At 42.2% G+C, this 22,364-nt stretch overlaps 1 protein-coding gene across 5 annotated transcripts in view; it reads right to left on the bottom strand.

Moving 5' to 3' along the window:
• The window catches only part of nup54 (nucleoporin 54), a 23,569-nt gene extending 1,205 nt beyond the window's left edge, over positions 1-22,364 (bottom strand). The window contains exons 1-11 of one of the 5 annotated variants that reach the window (XM_029657550.2): positions 22,311-22,364; positions 14,256-14,339; positions 8,184-8,270; positions 7,737-7,892; positions 7,272-7,492; positions 6,805-6,992; positions 6,322-6,518; positions 5,828-5,882; positions 5,623-5,716; positions 3,600-3,707; positions 341-460 (exon numbers count right to left, since the gene is read on the bottom strand). In XM_029657550.2, the coding sequence (XP_029513410.1) occupies positions 341-460; positions 3,600-3,707; positions 5,623-5,716; positions 5,828-5,882; positions 6,322-6,518; positions 6,805-6,992; positions 7,272-7,492; positions 7,737-7,892; positions 8,184-8,270; positions 14,256-14,339; positions 22,311-22,350 (1,350 nt within the window). In that variant the 5' untranslated portion in view covers positions 22,351-22,364. Of the gene's footprint in view, positions 1-340; positions 461-3,599; positions 3,708-5,622; positions 5,717-5,827; positions 5,883-6,321; positions 6,519-6,804; positions 6,993-7,271; positions 7,493-7,736; positions 7,893-8,183; positions 8,271-13,180; positions 13,350-14,255; positions 14,340-22,310 lie in introns of those variants that run through there. The other 4 variants (XM_065017599.1, XM_029657566.2, XM_065017598.1 and 1 more) reach the window with 4 other exon arrangements.

The raw sequence follows: 22,364 nt of genomic DNA, 5'->3' as shown, positions 1-22,364 counted from the left end.
TCCACAGTTGCAGCTAAGTCAGCATTTAGTGTAACGGTAGTGAAACGGCTAGCTTAGTTAGCGGTGCGCGCTAAATAGCGTTTCAATCGGTTACGTCACTTGCTCTGAGACCTTGAAGTAGTAGTTCCCCTTGCTCTGCAAGGGCCGCGGCTTTTGTGGAGCGATGGGTAACGATGCTTCGTGGGTGACTGTTGTTGATGTGTGCAGAGAGTCCCTGGTTCGCGCCCGGGTATGGGTGAGGGGACGGTCTAAAGTTATACTGTTACATTAGCATAGTCACGTAGGGCATGGCGGAGTGCCAGGGTTTGTATGGAATAACCAGATGATGCAGTGAACTTACCTTGAACTGCGTGGGGGCATTGAGTTCACACTGGATGGTGTCCAGCTGCACTCTTAGGTGCTCCTCATCCACCTGGATGGCATAGCCACTCTTCCTCTGAATCTCCTGCTTGATCAGCACCTAAACACACACACAAACAGTGTATATACTAAGGCTGTCCCTGACAAAAAAAAAAAATCTTGGTGTTTTGCAGGTACCATTTAATTTAATTGAGGCTGCCAGTTGAGGACTTGTGAGGCATCTGTTTCTCAAACTAGACACTAATGTAGTTGTCCTCCTGCTCAGTTGTGCACCGGGGCCTCCCACTCCTTTCTATTCTGGTTAGAGACAATTTGCACTATTCTGTGATTTTGAGCCTGTAATCAAACCCACAAATGCTGATACTCCAGATACTCAGTTTTATTGCTTCTTTAAATCAGGACAACAGTTTTCAGTTGTGCTAACATAATTGCAAACAGGTTTTCTAAAGATCAACCAGCCTTTTAAAATTATAAACTTGGATTAGCTAACACAACGTGCCATTGGAACACAGGAGTGATGGTTGCTGATAATGGGCATCTGTACGCCTATGTACATATTCCATTAAAAATCAGCCGTTTCCAGCTACAATAGTAATTTACAACATTAACCATGTCTACACTGCATTTAATCAATTTGATGTTATTAAAAAAAAAAAAAATTGCCTTCTAAGTGATCCCAAACGTTTGAATGGTAGTATGTATGTATGTGTATATATTACATACACGCACGAACGCACACACAAAGGTTTGGATATACCTACTCATTCAAGGGTTTTTCTTTAGTTTTTACTATTTTCTACATTGTAGAACAATAGTGAAGACATCAAAACTAAGAAAACACATATGGAATCATGTAGTCACCAAATAAAAGTTAAACAAATCAAATATATTTTAGATTCTTCAAAGTAGCCACCCTTTGCCTTGATGACAGCTTTGCACTCTTGGCATTCTCTCAACCAGCTTCATGGAATGCATTTCAATTAACTGGTGTGCCTTGTTAAGTCAATTTGTGTAATTTCTTTCCTTTCTTAACCTGTCTAGGACACATGTTCCGCTAGCGGAAAAAATATACACTTGTTAACTTCTTACGGTATAGGGGGCAGCATTTTCTCTTTTAGATAAATAGCTTGCCCAATTTCAACTTTCTGCTACTCATGCCAAGAATATGCATATTATTACTGAAACTGAAGTTTCTCAAATTGTTTGAATCATGTCTTCAATTTGATCTAAAGTTATATTACAAAAGTAGTTTGAAATATTTTGTCAAAGTTTATAGGCAACTTTTGAAATATTTATTAGTGACATTGCGCATTTTGGAAGCTGTTTTTTTCTGGATCAAAAGCGCCAAATAAATTGACATTTTGGATATATATATTGACGGAATTAAATCGAACAAAAGACCAATTGTGATGTTTATGGGACATATTGGAGTGCCAAAAAAAGAAGCTTGTCAAAGGTAAGGCATGTTTTTCATTTTATTTCAGCGTTTTGTGTAGCGCCTGCAGAGTTGAAATATGCTACCCTCTGTTTACTGTTGTGCGATCATCAGATAATAGCTTCTTATGCTTTCGCCGAAAAGCCTTTTAAAAATATGACACGTTGGCTGGATTCACAACAAGTGTAGCTTTAATTGAGTATCTTTACATGTGTGATTTAATGAAAGTTAGATTTTTATATAATTTTTTTTTTTTGCCGCACTGCATTTTCTCAAGTGGGACGCAAGCGTCGCCTATACCATAAGAAGTTAATGCAACCACTTGTCAGAATTTTTTAAAACTTTACGGAAAAAGCATACCATGCAATAATCTGAGATGGCGCTCAGAAGTACACAATATTTCTCCGCCATGTTGGAGTCAACAGAAATACGAAATTACATCATAAATATTCCCTTACCTTTGATGATCTTTCATCAGAATGCAGTGCCAGGAATCATAGTTCCGCAATAAATCGTTGTTTTGTTCGATAATGTCCATTACTAGTGTCCAATTAGCTACCTTTGCTAACACGTTTGGTTCATATGTCCAAACGCTGGCGGCAGTCCAGGCGAACTCAGACGAAAACTTTAAAAAGTTATATTCCAGGTTGAATAAACTGGTCAAATTAAGTAGAGAATCAATCTTCAGGATGTTGTTATCATATATATCTAATAACGTTCCAACCGGAGCATTCGTTTTTGTCTACAGAGTAATGGAACACATGACAATATCATGAGAAATGCACCTGGCCAGGAACTGGCATTCTGCTAGACCACTGACTCAAATGGCTGCCATCCGGTCCCACATCACACTAGAGGCTTCATTCCACGTTCTACTGACTGACATCTAGTGGAAGGCGTAGGAAGTGGGAACAGATCCATATCTTACTGGGATGTGAATAGGCGATGAGTTGAAAATCAACCAGCCCCAGAATTTCCACTTCCTGTTTGGAAGTTTGCCTGCCATATGAGTTCTGTTATACTCACAGACATAATTCAAACAGTTTTAGAAACGTCAGAGTTTTCTATCCAATAGTAATAATAAGATGCATATATTAGCATCTGGGACAGAGTAAGAAGCAGTTCACTATGGGCACGCAATTCATCCAAAGTGAAAATGCTGCCCCCTATCCGTAAAAAGTTAACTGGTCTAGGATCAGCGGAACCCCTCGCCAACAGCCAATGAAATTGCAGGGCGCCAAATACAAATCAACAGAAATCTCAAATCAAATTTCACCATTTTAAAAGATAAAATTCTCGTTAATCCAGCCAGTGTCTGATTTAAAAAATGCTTTACAGCGAAAGCTCCACAAACGATTATGTTAGGTCACCACCAACTCACAGAAAACCCAGCCATTTCTTCCAGCCAAAGAGAGGAGTCACAAAAAGCACAATTAATACAATTAATAATACTACATGATTCCAAAAGTGTTATTTCATAGTTTTGATGTCTTCACTATTATTCTACTGTGTAGAAAATAGTAAAATAAAGAAAAAACCTTGAATGAGTAGATGTGTCCAAACTTGTGACTGGTACTGTATATTACTGCTCGGCTAAAATAATCTTGGTCGACCAACAGCCTAACGACCAAACAATCAACTAACTGGGGTCAGCCCTATTATACAAACATAGTTAAATAAATATTTAATCAAGATAGTTAACTTCATGATATTCTGTCGGCATTCAAAATATGTTCACACACCGCTGTATCAACTGACAACAGCCAGATGACTTTACTTAATAATAATAATAAATGGCACATACCTGTAGTACTCTGTGAGAGAGATCCATCAGCTTCCTCTTGTATTGAGCGATCTTAGCCACTGTTGTTGCCTGGTTCTTCTGCAGTTCACTGATGTCATTAGAGATGATCTGGTGAAAGACCACAGGAAACGTGTACATAACTACATAGGAGGAACCCACCTACAGCATATAAAAGAGGGTACTGAGAAGCATGTGAGGCAGTAAAGGAAAGCTGTAACAAAGGCCAGCGTAACGTAGCTCCCCTCCTGGATAGGTCTTAGTAGCCAGATTCGTCTAACAGTCCTTCAAGCTGAATAAGAACCAGCAACCTAAGGTTCTTTATTCATTTTATGGTACTGCAATTTCCCTATCCTTCTACACTCTTTTATAACACTTCTAGAAGCAGGCCATATACAGTGGGGCAAAAAAGTATTTAGTCAGCCACCAATTGTGCAAGTTCTCCCACTTAAAAAGATGAGGCCTGTAATTTTCATCATAGGTACACTTAAACTATGACAGACAAAATGAGAAAAAAAATCCAGAAAATCACATTGTAGGATTTTTAATGAATTTATTTGCAAATTATGGTGGAAAATAAGTATTTGGTCACCTACAAACAAGCAAGATTTCTGACTCTCACAGACCTGTAACTTCTTTAAGAGGCTCCTCTGTCCTCCACTCGTTACCTGTATTAATGGCACCTGTTTGAACTTGTTATCAGTATAAAAGACACCTGTCCAAAACCACAAACAGTCACACTCCAAACTCCTCTATGGCCAAGACCAAAGAGCTGTCAAAGGACACCAGAAACAAAATGGTAGACCTGCACCAGGCTGGGAAGACTGAATCTGCAATAGGTAAGCAGCTTGGTTTGAAGAAATCAACTGTGGGAGCAATTATTAGGAAATGGAAGACATACAAGACCACTGATAATCTCCTTCGATCTGGGGCTCCACGCAAGATCTCACCCCATGGGGTCAAAATGATCACAAGAATGGTGAGCAAAAATCCCAGAACCACACGGGGGGACCTAGTGAATGACCTGCAGAGAGCTGGGACCAAAGTATCAAAGCCTACCATCAGTAACACACTACGCCGCCAGGGACTCAAATCCTGCAGTGCCCCCCTGCTTAAGCCAGTACATGTCCAGGCCCGTCTGAAGTTTGCTAGAGAGCATTCGGATGATCCAGAAGAAGATTGGGAGAATGTCATATGGTCAGATGAAACCAAAATATAACTTTTTTGGTAAAAACTCAACTCGTCGTGTTTGGAGGACAAAGAATGCTGAGTTGCATCCAAAGAACACCATACCTACTGTGAAGCATGGGGGTGGAAACATCATGCTTTGGGGCTGTTTTTCTGCAAAGGGACCAGGATGACTGATCTGTGTAAAGGAAAGAATGAATGGGGCCGTGTATCGTGAGATTTTGAGTGAAAACCTCCTTCCATCAGCAAGTGCATTGAAGATAAAAACGTGGCTGAGTCTTTCAGCATGACAAGGATCCCAAACACACCGCCCGGGCAACGAAGGAGTGGCTTCGTAAGAAGCATTTCAAGGTCCTGGAGTGGCCTAGCCAGTCTCCAGATCTCAACCCCATAGAAAATCTTTGGAGGGAGTTGAAAGTCCGTGTTGCCAGGCAACAGCCCCAAAACATCACTGCTCTTGAGGAGATCTGCATGGAGGAATGGGCCAAAATACCAGCAACAGTGTGTGAAAACCTTGTGAAGACTTACAGAAAACATTTGACCTCTGTCATTGCCAACAAAGGTTATATAACAAAGTATTGAGAAAATTTTGTTATTGACCAAATACTTATTTTCCACCATAATTTGCAAATAAATTCATAAAAAATCCTACAATGTGATTATCTGGATTTTTTCCCCCCTCATTTTGTCTGTCATAGTTGAAGTGTCCCTATTTTGAAAATTACAGGTCTCTCATCTTTTTAAGTGGGAGAACTTGCACAATTGGTGGCTGACTAAATACTTTTTTGCCCCACTGTATGTGTACGGGTAAGCAGCACAATTGTAGAGGAAAGCTCACGTCTACTCTGGACTGGTGCTGTTTGGTCATCTGGTCCTGAATCTTCAGTCTACGGAGTAGTTCTTTGAAACCAACCATGGGGACGGGGATCAACCTGTAGGATTACGAATATCATCAGTTCCATATACAGTTTCAAAATGATCATCTAGCTCAGAAGAATTAATGATAAGCTTTTAATAACCTTGATTCACATTGAACAACTTACTTGTCCGCATCAGGGTTATCCACCTTTGCCTGTTCCCAAATGATGGGATCCACACCTGAAAACAAGCAACAAAACTCTGAGTCATATACAAGTCACATTCTTAGTGCTACATGTGGACCAAGTAGTCCATACGCTGTTGTTTCAATAAACCATTAAATGAAACCAAACTAAAATCCATGAAGTCACAGCTGTTGTACAATAGACATCTGGTTATCTAAAAGCCATGGCCTTGTTCCCATGCTCAGACGTTGCATGCATCAACCAATGGTTGCGTGTCAGATCATCGACTGTGTCACCGGGCACCAGATTGCTATAACATGATGTGCTTAAGCTGACATTGAAAATGCCTATTCAGACCCTGTAAAAGCTGGCATGCATCAGCAACGTCTGAGCCGGGGAATGGGACCATGCTCTCAACATAATGACTCAGTTAACTTAGTTGTGATGGAGGTGAGAGAAGAGCAAGTATGGGGAAGACACACAACCAAATTTACCTGCTGGTGCATTCGCCAGCAGCTGTTTGAGCTGTGCTGGTGAGAGCTCAGTGCGTGTAACAGACATGAAAACTGCTAGCTGTGTGAGCTGGGCCTTGGTGTTAGCCTGCTCTACATAGCTGTACAGTGTTGTAGCTGGGATCCTCTTAGATGTGCCGTTAGGAGAACGCTCCACCACATAGATCACCACCTCCGTCCTAGAAAGAGATAGACAGGCATTCAGTGTTACACTGTCCACTTAGAGGGCTTCTAAATGTTCACGAATTTGAAAAACAAGAAAATGGCAGCCCCGCCACTTGGTTTGCTATCAAAGTGAGTATTGGGTCTGGAGAAATGTAATCTCTGTTAATAGGCTCATAGATTGAACAATGGATGCAGGGACTGACAGATCATGAGGTCAATGTGATAAACTTAACGATACTACATACAGTATATTCTCCGTTGTGTACCCATAGACTGTGTCTGGTAGTGTCTACTACTCACTGGTCATCAGGCAGGGCTTTGACTCCCTCTACGTTGACGGTGAGAGTCTGGTTCCCTCCCAGCACCTTGTGTAGAGACTCAACCAGCTGCTGCTGTTGGCTACGAACATCAGCCTCCTTCTTATTCAAGGCCAGGACAACCAGACCATCCTCATCCTTACTGCCTGGGATACAGCTGTAGCCCACCGCCTTGCAGACACAAACAGATATGATAAACTTGCAGTTTGTGTCCTTTGTATTCTCTAGATAGAACTTTGGTGGTCTCTCTTATGCCGACATATTTGTGACAGTTAATTGAACTCCAAAGCACTGGTCTACACCACTGCAGTTACCTGAAGCCGGTAAAAGAAAGGAATAGTACAACAAACCTCGTCAACATGTGAAAACAAGTTTAAGATTAAAACTGCAATTTGCTTTATTAAAATAACAAAACATTTAATGTCAAAATTTGCTGATACGAGGCATTACCTTGAACCTGCAGAAAGGGTTCTCCTGTGTGAAGTCTACAGGGGGGAGTTGGTTGTTGAAATAGCCCTTGCCTGTTCCCCAGAAGGCCTGGAGCTGATTCCACTTGGCCAAGATGGCATCTCTCTCATCCCCAAGCAGGGTGGGGGCAGACAGGGCGTTAGCTGTGTGGACGAGCTGATTAGACTGGGCCGGGGCCTGGGCCTGCTGCCCAAAAAAGCTTCCTACATAGCGCAACACAAAAGAAAACTTAGCTATCCTAGCAAAACATAACTTGTTTGGTTTGCATACACCGGGGGTCAATCACAATAGTCTATCCTTAATTCCTCCTTGCGTTCTCTCCTCGTCTCCGTCTCAAATCGTTGGATCTTCTGTTCCCTCTAAGGTTAAGGAAGCGAGGAGAGGACCCTAGGAATTGAGGAAGGACTTTTGAGATTCACCCCTGCTCTTAGCCAGAGGAACACTTACCTTGCTGTTGCTGCTGTGGCTGGATATTGAAGCCACCAAATCCACCTCCTAGGGTTGCCCCCAGACCTGTTCCAAACCCAGCTGCAGCAGTAGTGCCAGTGCCCAGCCCAGAGGAGAACCCAAATCCCTTATTCTGGGTATTACCAAACAGTCCTCCTGGAAGGATAAATAATTATATCAATAAAACCATTAAATGGAAAATATAAGGATTTGTTGAGTATTTTGGCTTAGAATCTTAGGTTCAGGTTATAGTGTGTTGGTAATCTGAGAATGGAATGCTAGTATCGGGAGAGGCTATGGCAAGGAGATAACATGTTATGGTAGAGTGCACCATCTAGTAGTTGCCATGCAGAATAGCAGGAGCAAGCAGAGTAGGACAAGGCCGTTCCTGCCCTGGCTCTCTCCGTCTGTACCCAGCCCTGCCCCAGCGAGTTCCACAGTCCTGACCTGTTGTGCTTGCAGGAGCGGCGAAGCTGAAAGTTGACCCAGGCGCAGCAGCGGATGTAGTGGTTGTCCCAAAACCCCCAAAAGCACCTGAGCAAGACAAACCAGACCGTCAGAGAGAAGTCAGAGAGCATGGATGAATGGATGGATAATGGAAAGAAAGATGAGAGGGAGGGCATAGAGATTAGGGTTGCAAAGGGTCGAGAACTTTCCGGAAATTGTCATGGGAAGTTCAGCCCAGTAATGTTGCTTAAATTCATTAAAATAAAGTTAGCTTATAACAGTGAACCTTTTTTGTGGAATACACACAAGGCAATTCTAGGTCTTGTGGCACATTTTGGTTAAACCATCCCCAATTCAATGGAATTGCAACCCTCTGCATGCGTTCTTCCATCACATGATGCTGATTCTCAAGATCTTGCACACTAAGGAGATGCTATTGAGCCAACACTAATACACTACACTGTCTGAGCCAAGGACAACATACTTTCTGGTAAGTTTTAATTACAATACTGGGTGGGGTGAATATATTCTATACGGCATACATTATTTTTTGTTAACTAGTAAATAGTAACCTACAACATTGTGTGTTTAAATCATTTCTAACTTGTTAACAATTTCTGCTAGTAAGTTTTTGCTACCATGTGGGTTTTGGCTTGCTTGAGCCTGCTAACAGTGTTAGCATAGTGTGTGTGTGATATATATATATTATTTTTTAAATCTAATCTTGACAGGAAAATGCCACGGGCACTATCTGATGTGTGGAGATATTTCACTGCAACTAATGTAGAAGGAAAAGCTGTGTACAGCAGATGAGCTGAAGGCAGTCATCAATGACCTTGAACCACAGAAGGTATTTGCACTGGTGACAGACAATGCTGCGAACATGACGGCTGCTTGGTCTAATGACATCATGGCACTGAAAACAATGGATCAACTCTACAAGAGAGCCAAGGAAATGGTTAGGTATGTGAAGAATCATCAAGTTATAGCAGCAATCTACCTCACCAAGCAAAGTGAGAAGAAGAAGAGCACCACATTCAAGCTGCCCAGCAACACCCGTGGGGGTGGTGTTGTCATCATGTTTGACAGTCTCCTGGAGGGGAAGGTGTCTCCAAGAAATGGCCATATCTCAGTCTGCCGATATGGACAGCACAGATCCTCCTAGATTATGTGTTTTGGGAGAGAGTGGTAAGTAGCCTGAAACACCTGAAACCGATAGCAGTAGCCATTGCACGGATTGAGGGAGACAATGCCATCCTGACTGATGTTCAGACTCTGATTGCAGATATAAGAGAAGAAATCCGTACCGCCCTGCCCACTTCACTGTTGCTCCAAGCAGAGGAAACTGCCATTTTTAAATACACTACTCAAAAAAATTAAGGAAACACTTAAACAACACAATGTAACTCCAAGTCAATCACACTTCTGTGAAATCAAACTGTCTACTTAGGAAGCAACACTGATTGACAATAAATTTCACATGCTGTTGTGCAAATGGAATAGACAACAGGTGGAAATTATAGGCAATTAGCAAGACACCCCCAATAAAGGAGTGGTTCTATAGGTGGTGACCACAGACCACTTCTCAGTTCCTATGCTTCCTGGTTGATGTTTTGGTCACTTTTGAATGTTGGCGGTGCTTTCACTCTAGTGGTAGCATGAGACGGAGTCTACAACCCACACAAGTGACTCAGGTAGTGCAGCTCATCCAGGATGGCACATCAATGCGAGCTGTGGCAAGAAGGTTTGCTGTGTCTGTCAGCGTAGTGTCCAGAGCATGGAGGAGCTACCAGGAGACAGGCCAGTACATCAGGAGTGGTGGAGGCCGTAGGAGGGCAACAACCCAGCAGCAGGATCGCTACCTCCGCCTTTGTGCAAGGAGGAGCACTGCCAGAGCCCTGCAAAATGACCTACAGCAGGCCACAAATGTGCATGTGTCTGCTCAAACGGTCAGAAACAAGACTCCATGAGGGTGGTATGACGGCCCGACGTCCACAGGTGGGGGTTGTGCTTACAGCCCAACACCGTGCAGGACGTTTGGCATTTGCCAGAGAACACCAAGATTGGCAAATTTGCCACTGGTGTCCTTTGCTCTTCACAGATGAAAGCAGGTTCACACTGAGCACGTGACAGAGTCTGGAGACACCATGGGGAACGTTCTGCTGCCTGCAACATCCTCCAGCATGACCGGTTTGGCGGTGGGTCAGTCATGGTGTGGGGTGGCATTTCTTTGGGGGGCCGCACAGCCCTCCATGTGCTCGCCAGAGGTAGCCTGACTGCCAATAGGTACCGAGATGAGATCATCAGACCCCTTGTGAGACCATATGCTGGTGCGGTTGGCCCTGGGTTCCTCCTAATGCAAGACAATGCTAGACCTCATGTGGCTGGAGTGTGTCAGCAGTTCCTGCAAGAGGAAGGCATTGATGCTATGGACTGGCCCGCCCGTTCCCCAGACCTGAATCCAATTGAGCACATCTGGAACATCATGTCTCGCTCCATCCACCAACGCCACGTTGCACCACAGACTGTCCAGGAGTTGGCGGATGCTTTAGTCCAGGTCTGGGAGGAGATCCCTCAGGAGACCACCCGCCACCTCATCAGGAGCATGCCCAGGCGTTGTAGGGAGGTCATACAGGCACGTGGAGGCCAAACACACTACTGAGCCTCATTTTGACTTGTTTTAAGGATAATTTGTGTGATTTTGTTGCCAGCACATTCAACTATGTAAAGAAAAAAGTATTTAATAAGAATATTGAATTCATTCAGATCTAGGATGTGTTATTTTAGTGTTCCCTTTATTTTTTTGAGCAGTGTACCGTAATTGCTGGTCTATTAAGCGCACCTGAATATAAACCGCACCCACTGAATTATTAAAAAATATGTATTTTGTACATAAATACGCCGCACAGGTCTTTAAGCCGCAGGTGCCTACCGGTACATTGAAACAAATTAACTTGGTCACTATCTTCCTCCTCCTGTGCACTGAAACCACTGAAGTCATCTCCTTCGGTGTCGGAGATGAATAACCTCAGAATTGCTTCATCCGATGTTGGATCGTTTTCATTGTCGCTCTCGTCACTTTCATCCAGAGGCAAATACCCCGCTGAGCTCATGCTGCCCCTTCAACACGCAGCAGTCCAGCCTTTCGAAACCCGTTGATGATAGTGGATTTTTTGACAATGCTCCACGCTGTCAGGACCCACTGGCAGACTTGACCATAAGTTGCTCTTTGCATGCAGCCCGTTTTAGTGAAGGATTTCTCCCCACTTGTCATCCAAGACTCCCACTGAACAAGGAGCGCCACCTTAAATGCACGATTTACACTGATGTCGAGTGGCTGCAAATACTTTGGGCCATCTGCTTTTCTTCCCTCTGAAAGCCTTGGTTGTCTTTTTGCACTGAGTCAGTTCCTCACGCTCCTGTTTCCAACGTCTTATCATCGAAACATTAAGGCCAAGCTCCCGTGCAGCAGCTCTCTTTCCTTTTCCAACAGCCAGATCAATCGTCTTCAACTTGAAAGCTGCATCATATGCATTTCTCCGTGCCTTTGCCATGATGAGGGTGACAAAATTACTACCATAATCAGAATGATGGGAAGTTTGAGCGCGCTCGATTTTACGTCACATTATGTGACAGTGCTCAGTTTTTTGGCGGCATGAATCTTGTGAAAGCGGGAAAAATCCATAAATTAGCCGCAAGGTTCAAAGCGTGGGAATAAAGTAGCGGCTTATAGTCCAGCAATTACGGTACATCAAAAAGTGTGAAGACTTCTGCCTGAAGCCTATACATGCCGCAGCGTACATGTTGGACCTCAAATATGCTGGCAAGACCATACTGTCTGGCGCAGAGATCAACAAGGCCTATGGTGTCATCACTACCTTGTCTCACCAACATGGCCTGGATGAGGGCAAGGTTCTTGGCAGTCTGGCGAAGTACACATCCAAGCAAGGGCTTTGGGATGGAGACATAATACGGCAGTTGTGCCAACATATCACATCAGCCACCTGATGAAAGGGATTTTGTGGATCTGAGGCTCCTTCCCCTATTGCATCCACCATCCTCCAAATCCTACCAACATCAGCCGCCTCAGAGCGCAACTGGTCCTTGTTTGGGAACACACACACCAAAGCACGCAACAGACTGACCAATAAAACGGTTGAAAAATTGGTAGCAAATTCTGAGGCTTTTTGAGCTTGACAATGAGCCATCCCCAACAAGGTTGGAAAGTGACAGTGAAGATGAGGGCTCAGAATCTGATGTTCAAGAGGTGGACATTGAGGAAGTCCAGGGAGAAGACATGGAAGCCTGAGAGGAAGACAACCAAAGCATTAGTTTCTAGACTATCATTATACAGATATGTTGAAAACGTTCTAAATATTCCCCAAAATGTGCAACCCTAGAAGAGATCAATTGATTTCTCCAAGGGAGGGGGTCCCTAATGCTTTTTTAGAGTGGAGAGGATAAATACTCTTGAGAAATAACACAGAACATGTCATGTGCCTGCCAGGCAAACAGTGGCCTAACAGATTCAGGAAAATGCGATAAGAAACACATAATATATTCCACAAAAATAATCTAGCACAGCCTTTCCCAACTCCGTAATCAGAGCCCACCAGTTTGACACAGGGACTGTGCTGACAAAGGCTGTTGTAGCAGATAGCGGATGTATGCAAAACAGGCAACATGGAAAACATCATTAGATGAGCATTTAACATATGCATGGGGTGAGATGGAGATATACAAAAACACCACACCAAAATAATACACAGTCGTGTAGGGAGAAATGGAGAGGACAAATGTGTGCTGTAGACATACTAGAGGGATTGACTGATTAATATATTTTTTTAAAAGGCATCTACCTGCGCTAGCCAGGCTATTAGCAAAATTGAACACAGTGGTTGCTGTGGTAGCTGCACCAAAGCCCCCAACATTAAAGCTGATTGCAGCCACGTTGGGAGCTGCTGCATTTAATCCAAACCCCCCAGAACTAAACCCACCAGACGTGGTGCTCCCGGCTCCTAGCCCCCCAAATCCTGTAGCCAGCAGGCAGGCAAGGCAGGCAGCGAGAGAGAGAGAGAAAGGGGTGCAGAGGAGGGTTAGTGTAGAGAAGAGCACCACGACAGTCCCACACTGGGAAAGCTTCAAACACATTGTATGTACAAGAGTACGCCCGGTAGCGTCATAACAGATGATCCCCAACAGTGATGTTTTCAGTTGATAGAATTACTAAGCAGAGGAGATGCAACTGAAACTAATTAACAGCCACAAACATCAACTCCCTGCTCTGTTAGTCAGTCAGTTAATGAATAAGATACTAGTATTATGCTGAATACACGGGTGTAGTTGGATGGTTATTTAGTAGTAACCACATTTCACACTTATGTGGTAAGCTGGTAGCCTGGGTGCCAGTCCGTTTCTACTCTCTTGCCAACTCCTTATAGTTTCGGAAATCCCAGACCTAGGGCAGAAATAGCACTAGGTCTGGGAAACATGACGGATTCTCTTGGCAACTACGAAAAAGAAAAGATCCTGGGGAGTTCTCTTCAAACAGACAACTCTCCCTACAAATCACGAGTTTGTGTAGGCAAGGCTTAAAATGTAGGCAGGAATTGTGCTCATGAAAAACTTACCACAGGCATACATGCCAGAACGTTGCGATTCTATACCTAAGTTCACAGGCTAACCTTTGCAGTGGTTTCAGTGTAGGTAGTTGAGGCAAACTAGTAAAAAAAAAACACTCATTTAAAATAACCTCTATGATACTATTGTGTGTCCAGGAGATGCTAGGGCAACAAGCAGATAAAGCAGTTATGAAAGCAGAACTCTGCCCTTTCCTCTATTCCAAACTGACATTGTATATGTACAGACAAGTTAAGCTGGAAGGAAACCAGTCTATCTAAAAAGACTAAACTCTTTCTGTCATTGTCATGCACAACATCATCATGCTATGTTTGGTTTGCCAATGAAGTAAGCAAGAGAACAAACAGATCTGGTACAGGGCTAGTTGGCTGGTTAGTTAGTAAAGTTGGCGTGACTGTCAAACACTGATGTAGTGGACAGTCCCAGTCTTACCTGTGGTGGTGGTGCCAAAGCCGCCGAAGCCAGCGGGGGCCGCAGCAGTGGTGGTGGTCCCGAAACCAGGGGCTGCAAGACCTGCTATAGCCAGGAAGAAAATTATTTAAGTCTTTACAATGGGGAAGAACCACAACAAACTCTTCAGGGAGAGGAGAAAGAGCAGGATGAGACAGTGCAGTTTAATTCCCCTTCACCTCCATGAATCAGTGATAGTCTGTGGGGCCAGGGCCATTGCAATGTACTTACTGCTGCTGAGTCTGAATATTTCAGTCCTCCTTTGCTTTGCCAGAATTCTGTTCCCTTTCACCACCCATGTATTCACAGAGCCCCAATCAAAGATGCAAGACAGTCCCCAGGGACTAAACAGTGGTATTAGAATACTGCCAGTGAACCTTGTCTCATCATTCTTGCCAACGAGACGAGAGAAATTATTTCTCATGCTCCACCACATTTCTTAAGGTCCTGTTCATGTTTAATCATCAAGTCTTTTGTGGGGTGCTGGCAGAGTGATCTGCTTTATTTGCAATCATAAAGGTCCTTAATAGCTAGACTACAAAAAGTAGATCTTTGTTGGATAAAGCAACCTCATTTATTCAGCATAGGAAATTGCAGCATTAGCATGCTATTGCGCCTACAGACTGTGCTGAACATGGTTGAGCTACTGTTTACTCAGCCTGGGATTATTTGAGAAACCTCTACACCTGTCTACATTCTCAAGCAAGTAGCCTAGCTAGTTAGCAGATTACTCTTATTCTTCTGAGTGATGATAATGCATTTTGGGGAATGGGGAAGCTGCTGTGCCTTGAAAATGAACAGAGATATTTACTACCAAATCCCGATGAGGCACTGGTGGTGGTCATGGCAAAGCCAAAAGCTGAGGGTGCTGTTGTTTTGGCAGCAAATGAACCAAATTAAAATCCGTTAGTGTCTTGACCAACAACAAAATATGTAGTCAGACAGTGGAATGTTATGAGGATGGATGAAGTGGATAAAGTTGATGCAGCAATGGGCAACTGCATCCCTGAGTTAAAAGACAACCTGCAGAACAGGCTGCTACATTTCAGAATGTCACATTTTGATACAGAGGGTCACAATACAGAAAGAGAAACAACACTGCTTTGAGAATCACTCCTATCAATAATCACATTGAAATCAATTGCGCGAGAGGGGGGATATGAGGTTGCAAGTCCTGTAAAAACAAACAGCTCAAAAACCACATGGAATCTGGCAATAATGTGTACATCACTGGTTAAAAGACAATTTGTAGAAGATCTAATTTTTTTGAAGTGGGTCTATCACTACCATTGAGATCACCCTGAAATCAATAGAACAGGGGGGAAAGGTTTGGGGTGTAACACTGTTTAAAATTAACACTATTCAAAGGCGCCACAGAAACTTGGAAAAACGTATACATGGTTGGTTCAGGTGAGAATTTGTTGAAAGCATCCATCTATAGTTTGGCATGGCGGGTGTTGATTTCGGGAGGCTTCCATTACGGTAATGGAAACATAAATAAGTTCTGTTAGTTAACTAATGAATCACGACCCGCCATAGGATATCAACAGTGACCACGGTTGGCTGCTATTTAAGTGATATGTTGGTTGACTTTCAAATCCGTGTATTGGTGTGGCCAGCGACTTCTGTCTTCTTTAGCTTTGTACCGCAACTAGCCATTTAAATGATCATTTATATTAAATTTGCCAGCTTTCATAGAGTAGGCGTATATTAATAATAATATATTTAATATAAGTAGACATGCACTCAATTGACTGTAGCGCATATAAAGCACCCACAAGCTACCGGTGGCTGAAAACACAATCATCGCGGGATAAACGGGCGACGAATTTCCCGGCCAAGGGTGGTCCAGATAACCTCTCCCGGGTAGGGGGCAGTATTTTCACCTCCGGATGAAAAGCGTGCCCAAAGTAAACTGCCTGTTACTCAGGCCCAGAAGCTAGGATATGCATATAATTAATTGGTAGAATAGAAAACACTCTAAAGTTTCAAAAACTGTTAAAATAATGTCTGAGTATAACAGAACTGATATGGCAGGCGAAACCCTGAGGACAAACCACCCAGGGGGAAAAAAGATGTCATAGGATTTTCCAATTGTTTTCTATGGGATACCCTTATTATTAGGAACCTGGTTGCAATTCCTATGGCTTCCACTAGATGTCAACAGTCTTTAGAAATTGCTCTGTTTTTTTCTTTTGAGAAATGAACTAGTCCTATTCATTATAAGTGTCACTCCAGGTGGACTCCACTGTTTTGGTGCGCATGAACTGGAGCTTGCTCCATGTTGTTTTTATCTGGTATTTTATCCAGTATTATTCCATCTTAAATTGTAGCGATTATTTACGTTTTAGGGTACCTGAGGTTGGATTAGGAATGTTGTTTGAAATGTTTGGACCAAGTCTACAGATAACATTTTTGGGACATAAAAAAGGATGTTATCGAACAAAAGGACCATTAGTGATGTTTCTGGGACATTTTGGAGTGCCAACTGATTTTCAAAGGTAAGGCATTAATTATATCGCTATTTCTGACTTTTGTGGCACACCTGCCTGGTTGAAATATGATTTCCATGTGTTCGTATGCGGGGCGCTGTCCTCGCATGGTTTACTTTTGTCGTAAAGCCTTTCTGAAATCTGACACAGCGACTGGATTAACAAGAAGTTACCATTTATTTCTATGTATAACATATATTTCCAAGAATGTTAAATATTTGAATTTGGTATTTGAATTTGCCCATAAGTTAAAAAAAAGAGTAAAAAAATTCATGCCTTCCTCCCTGCAAGTGTATACTCAGACTCATCAAAAGTGTCAATTTAATTTGAGGGCTGAGCGGGTAGGGTGTCTTTTAAATGTTTGGACTGCAGCCAGTGTGTCGCTGTCTTCAAGCAGTACATTGACAGTTATTTTGGTCGACCATCTGTGGCAGCATTGAGTCTGTTCTACAGGGTTTCTAATTTTGCAGCCCCTAGACGTAGAAGAGTGTTTCCGGTGGAAAATGTGAATACTAGAGGTCGACCGATTAGTCTGAATGGCCGATTTATTATGAAAACTTGAAATCGGACCTAATTATCGGTAATCGGCAACCGATCATGGCCGATTACATTGCACTCCACGAGGAGATTGCGTGGCAGGCTGACTACCTGTTATGCGAGTGCAGCAAGGAGCCAAGGTAAGGTGCTAGCTAGCATTAAATTTATCTTTTTTTTAAAAAACAAATCGATCTTAACATAATCACTAGTTAAACTAGTAATATCATCAACCATGTGTAGTTATCTAGCTTGTCCTGCGTTGCATATATTCGATGCAGTGCCTGTTAATTTATCATTGAATCACAGACTACTTCGCCAAACGGGTGATTTAACAAGCGCATTCACAAAAAAAGCACTGTCGTTGCACCAATGTACCTAACCATAAAACATCAACGCCTTTCTTAAAATCAATACACAAGTATATATTTTTAAACCTGCATATTTAGTTAACCTCTTGCTTCTACTCGGGACGCTTGCGTCCCAACTAGAGCTCTGGAAATGCAAATGCGCTACGCTAAATGCTAATAGTATTAGTTAAAACTCAAACGTTCATTAAAATACACATGCAGGGTATCGAATTAAAGCTACACTCGTTGTGAATCCAGGCAACAAGTCAGATTTTTAAAATGCTTTTCGGCAAAAGCATGAGAAGCTATTATCTGAGCATGTAACACCCCAAAAGACCCACAGGGGACGTAAACAAAATAATTAGCATTTCGGCGTTACACAAACCGCACAATAAAATAGAAAACATTCATTACCTTTCACCATCTTCTTTGTTGGCACTCCTAGATGTCCCATAAACACTATTTGGGTCTTTATTTCGATTAAATCGGTCCATATAAAGCCTAGATATCGTTATATGGAGACTGTGTGATAAACGAAAAAAACAGTTTCAAAACGTAACGTCATTTTTTTAAATTCAAAAAGTCGATGATAAACTTTCACAAAACACTTCGAAATACGTTTGTAATGCAACTTTAGGTATTAGTAAACGTTAATAAGCGATAAAATTCATCAGGAGGCGATGTAAAGATCATTAGCTGTCCGTCTGGAAAAATGTCCGGTCCTAGACCAGAGGAGATACGGTGCCCTGCATGTGTTTGACCAAGAAAAAACTCGAAGGGAAATGACAAGACTCTAGACACCGTGAGGAAGCTGTAGGTACTGCAACCTCAGTCAATTAATTGTGGTTCACCTTTATCAATGGGTTCAAGTAGCGCATGGATATATTTTCCCATTTTCAGTGATCAGTTTTTCCTGTGCTTTTCGATGTAAATGCCGTTCTGGTAAAGCCACAGCAGTGATTTAACCAGTTTTATAAACGTCTGAGTGTTTTCTATCCACACAGACTAAGCAAATGCATATACTATATTCCTGGCATGAGTAGCAGGGCGCTGAAATGTTGCGCGATTTTTAACAGAATGTTCAAAAAAGTAGAGGGTCGACTTAAGAGGTTAATATTGCCTGCTAACATGAATTTCTTTTAACTAGGGAAATTGTGTCACTTCTCCTGCGTTCAACAGAGTCAGGCTATATGCAGCAGTTTGGGCCGCCTGGCTCGTTGCGTACTGTGTGAAGACTATTTCTTCCTAACAAAGACAGCCAACTTCGCCAAACAGGATGATTTTAACAAAAGCGCATTTGCGAAAAAAGCACAATCGTTGCACGAATGTACCTAACCATAAACATCAATGCCTTTCTTAAAATCAAAACAAAAAGTATATTTTTGTAAAACATGCATATTTAGTTAAAAAATTCATGTTCGCAGGCAATATTAAACTAGGGATATTGTGTCACTTCTCTTGCGTTCATTGCACGCATTGTGACGGCCCTGAATTTTTCTGAACCGTCTCAGTGCTTCTCCTTCCAATAGGACGCTTTCCCTTTAATTCCCAATTAAATAGCCAGCATCAGCTGCGCAAAAGTGGGGTTGTGATGGAGACATGACTGAGGATGTGTTCAACCCTCAGTTCCCGAAGCTTCTCTATTCCGTTGTTTTGTTGCCGTAAAACGTGTGTTTTGTAGCCTAATAGAGTTTACCCAGGATCGGATCCACTCTTTGCGTCCGTGGACTACACCTCTCCGTTCTTCGTGGCCTTTCTCCGCTGGAGATCTATTGGCGGATTGGATTGTCTGACTGACCGACTGACTACAACCTTTTTGTATACGGTATTTCATTTGTTTTGATGTAATGTATACTGTGATTTATGTAGTTAGTTGTAGTTGAGGACTTAGTAAGAGTTGATACGCTTTAAAGTTCTGTGGTAAAATAACTGTTATATTGATGGTATGTTTAATACTGGGTTTACGCTACACTGAATGAACGGACAAACATTGCGTGACAGAAGTCACTTGAGTTCCCTGAACTCTACCGGGCAGGACTCTTTTTAGGCCCAAGGTACAGGACATTTCTGGAGGAACCAGAACTCATTGTGTTATATTATTATATGTGTGTGTAATCATTGATGTTGTTAATATAACCCACGCAAAAGAATATAGTTGTTTTTGAAGTTCTTTCCAATGTTTTAAGAGTTTATGAAAAGTTTATTTCATCCTGACTTTTACATAAGTCCTTTGTATTGGTGTAGACTTGACGGACCAGATGGGACTCATTCCCACCCAAACTAAAAGGAGAAAACAATGTTTTCTCTGGTAGGCACAACCTACCTGGCACCCCTATAAATAATAACCTCAAGTCAAAACCGTTACAGCATATGCAACAGTTTGGGCCGCCTGGCTCGTTGCGAACTAATTTGCCAGAATTATGACATAACATTGAAGGTTGTGCAATGTAACAGCAATATTTAGACTTATGGATGCCACATGTTAGATAAAATACGGAACGGTTCTGTATTTCACTGAAAGAATAAACGTTTTGTTTTCGAAACGATAGTTTCCGGATTTGACCATATTAATGACCTAAGGCTCGTATTTCTGTGTGTTATTATATTATAATTAAGTCTATGATTTGATAGAGCAATCTGACTGAGCGGTGGTAGGCAGCAGCAGGCTCATAGGCATTCATTCAAACAGCACTTTACTGCGCTTGCGAGCAGCTCTTCACAATGCTTCAAGCATTGCGCTGTTTATGACTTCAAGCCTATCAATTCCCGAGATTAGGCTGGCAATACTAAAGAACCTATTAGAACATCCAATAGTCAAAGGTATATGAAATACAAATGGTATAAAGAGAAATAGTCCTATAATAACTACAACCTAAAACTTCTTACCTGGGAACATTGAAGACTGCCTGTGCCATTAAACCCCTACAACTCATCCAGAACGCCGCAGCCCGTCTGGTGTTCAACCTTCCCAAGTTCTCTCACGTCACCCCGCTCCTCCGCTCTCTCCACTGGCTTCCAGTTGAAGCTCGCATCCGCTACAAGACCATGGTGCTTGCCTACGGAGCTGTGAGGGGAACGGCACCTCAGTACCTCCAGGCTCTGATCAGGCCCTACACCCAAACAAGGGCACTGCGTTCATCCACCTCTGGCCTGCTCGCCTCCCTACCACTGAGGAAGTACAGTTCCCGCGCAGCCCAGTCAAAACTGTTCGCTGCTCTGGCCCCCCAATGGTGGAACAAACTCCCTCACGACGCCAGGACAGCGGAGTCAATCACCACCTTCCGGAGACACCTGAAACCCCACCTCTTTCAGGAATACCTAGGATAGGATAAAGTAATCCTTCTCACCCCCTTAAAAGATTTAGATGCACTATTGTAAAGTGGCTGTTCCACTGGATGTCTTAAGGTGAACGCACCAATTTGTAAGTCGCTCTGGATAAGAGCGTCTGCTAAATGACTTAAATGTAAATGTTAAAAGGAACCACCAGCTTTCATATGTTCTGAGCAAGGAACTTGGCATTTGTTTGGCACATTAGTTTCTTCTCCAACACTTTTTTCATTACTTAAACCAAATTGAACAAGTTTCATTATTTATTTGAGATTAAATTTATTTTATGAATGTATTATATTAAGTTAAAATAAGTGTTCATTGTTCATTCAGTATTGTTGTAATTGTCATTAGTACAACTATATATATAAAAATCACCCGATTTATCACTATCGGCTTTTTTTGGTCCTCCAATAATCTGTATCAGCGTTGAAAAATCATAATCAGCAACTAGCCATCTAACGTTAAGTCAGTCAAAATGTTAATTAAAATGGTCATTTAAATGGCTAGTTGGGAGACGAATATAAATTATCCGTGCCATTTGAGAAAATCCTGCAAAATTAGTACAAAACCAAAGATAGATACATTTTATGCAATTGATCTTGTGTCATTGTGTTGACTATACACTTTGAAACTAACATCACCAATCTGAGGGAAAAATTGTGTGTAATTCCCGCCAATTTGATGTAGTCAAAACGTCAATTTGTGTAATGTAGGAACACAATCATAACATCATGGAAATAAGTATATGGTAAAATAATAATTCAATATCCTAATTTAGGATAATAGTAAATTAAGCAAACGCAGATGTTATCACATTGCTATATTCTTCTCTAGTTTAACCAGTTAGACAGATAAAAAAAAGTGTCCCAAACACAATTTAACCAGGCGATCTAAACTAATGTCTATGCGGAAGGATGAATATTTGACGTCCTTACACTTGCTCGTCCGCAACATATGGGATTCAACAGAATGTTGCTGACGACTAGTGTAGTTAGTTAGCTTCGCTAGTTAACTATATTAGAAAGCTTACAACTGGCAGTTTAAATAGCAAGCTGACTTAAATCGATTATTCTCCATTTATGTGAGAATAGTTAATACAAACTGACTAGCTAGCTAGTGTATGAACATTCTAGTAAGCTAGCTACTTCGTTAGCTAACCTTAACTGGCTTGACCTGCAGTCAAGGCCGCCTTTCTTACTTTTGTGGTTTCGTTAGCTGTGGCGTACGTAAATGAAATCATAGCCATCCGTCCATCACAATCTCTGCTGTTGATAGTAATGTAAAGTGCTTTCTCATAAATTCAATATCAATAGATGGAAATATCTCCTTACTTGCTGGGTTGGTGGCAGCGCCGCCAAAGTTGAACGCCATGATTACTCCTGTTG

This window comes from Oncorhynchus nerka, linkage group LG4, assembly GCF_034236695.1.
Source record: "Oncorhynchus nerka isolate Pitt River linkage group LG4, Oner_Uvic_2.0, whole genome shotgun sequence".
Classification (NCBI taxonomy): domain Eukaryota; kingdom Metazoa; phylum Chordata; class Actinopteri; order Salmoniformes; family Salmonidae; genus Oncorhynchus; species Oncorhynchus nerka.
The sequence above is the reverse complement of the archived record's forward strand: the minus strand, read 5'-3'. Positions and strand labels throughout refer to the sequence as shown.